This window comes from Pseudomyrmex gracilis, unplaced genomic scaffold, assembly GCF_002006095.1.
Source record: "Pseudomyrmex gracilis isolate BER0280 unplaced genomic scaffold, ASM200609v1 scaffold_4656, whole genome shotgun sequence".
In the NCBI taxonomy this organism is placed as follows: domain Eukaryota; kingdom Metazoa; phylum Arthropoda; class Insecta; order Hymenoptera; family Formicidae; genus Pseudomyrmex; species Pseudomyrmex gracilis.
In genome coordinates, this window is record NW_018025240.1 from 2516 (window position 1) to 3914 (window position 1399).

At 33.4% G+C, this 1399-nt stretch overlaps 1 protein-coding gene across 1 annotated transcript; it reads right to left on the reverse strand.

The window, feature by feature from the left end:
• Positions 1–347: 347 nt before the first annotated feature.
• LOC109863392 lies at positions 348–1137 on the reverse strand (the record flags this gene model as incomplete). Its single annotated transcript, XM_020443650.1, has 2 exons — positions 773–1137; positions 348–612 (listed from the first exon to the last, which is right to left on the reverse strand). Coding segments are annotated over exons 1-2 (467 nt in total), but the record flags the coding sequence as incomplete, so codon positions are not given.
• Between the last annotated feature and the right edge of the window lie 262 nt (positions 1138–1399).

Sequence of the window (1399 nt, forward strand, 5' to 3'; positions counted from 1 at the left end):
AATTTTGATCAGAAGCAGCATCGCATTAGTAGTAGTTTTTTGGCCACAAACAATACTACCATCATGCCTCAGCCACCGTATTCACCAGACTTGGCCCCCTGCGACTTTTTCCTTTTTCCGAAATTGAAAAGGCCCATGAAAGGACGAAGATTTGCGACGATTGAGGAGATTAAGACCGCATCGCTGGAGGAGCTCAAGGCAATACCAAAAAGTGCATTTCAGAAGTGTTTTGACGACTGGAAAAAGCGCTGGCACAAATGCATTGTATCAGAGAGGGATTATTTTGAAGGGGATAACATAATTTTGGATAAATAAATAAATATTTTTTTATATAAATGAAAAGTCACTTTATTTTTTGATCACACCTCGTAGACTTGAATGGTTGCTTATGAGGTGATATAACACTATGTGTAACATTTTCGTAGTCTTTTGTAATTTTCTTTTTCAATCTTGGTGGTGATGGTAGTAATAATGTATCGAAGCTTTCTTCTGACGAAGATGAAGATAATCTTTTTTGAATTCGTTTTCTTTTAGTAATATCTTCTGCTTCAGAATTTAAATCACTCGTGACTTCAGCTACACGGGCTTTTGAGCGTGCTTTTGAATAATCATCTAAAAAAGAAAACAATTGTTCTGAATTTTGTAAAGAAGACAAAAGGACATCTTAAATAAAAAATTACGACATCTTAAAAATAAATTATTAAAAAAGCAAAATGTACAAAATATTATAATACACTACAAATATACATTTACTTTACATGTAAAAACTCACTGAAAGTAGAATTTCTAAAACTCTTAATTTTATAGCTAGGCCAGCATGTATTTAAAGCTTCGTGCTTCCTAATTGCAGTCATCAACTTGTCTTGCGAATATGTTGGCCAATGACAAAAGTGTCTCTGTATCCATGTTGAAGGAACTGCTTCTACAGAAGTATCTTCTTCAAATTGTACAACAGTCCATGTTTGTTTACCCATGTTCTTTTTACAGTTATATGTAAACTGTAGACAATTTATAATCAAAAGAATGAAGATATTTCAATAGCCATTTAATATCAAGACAAAAGGAAAAGTAGGATAACTATTCCAGTTTTCTCATTCAACTCTATAGTGATAACATTTTTTATTTTTATGAAAAATATTCACCATATGTTTGTCTTCTTGATTAACAGTAATATTATATATAGTAAAATTAATGTTTGAATATAAATACACTAATTTTTTAATGTAAAGTTGATTACAAAAAAAGAGTGTAAAACTTGCAACATATATGTGTAACACATACAGTGCGGAGCACCATATCGTGCGCCGTGAGGAGAAGTAGTTCTCCTCCGGCTGCCTCCTACTAGCACGCGCCAGCGGCCCGAGATTTAATCCATATGTACCGGCACGGTTACCGATGA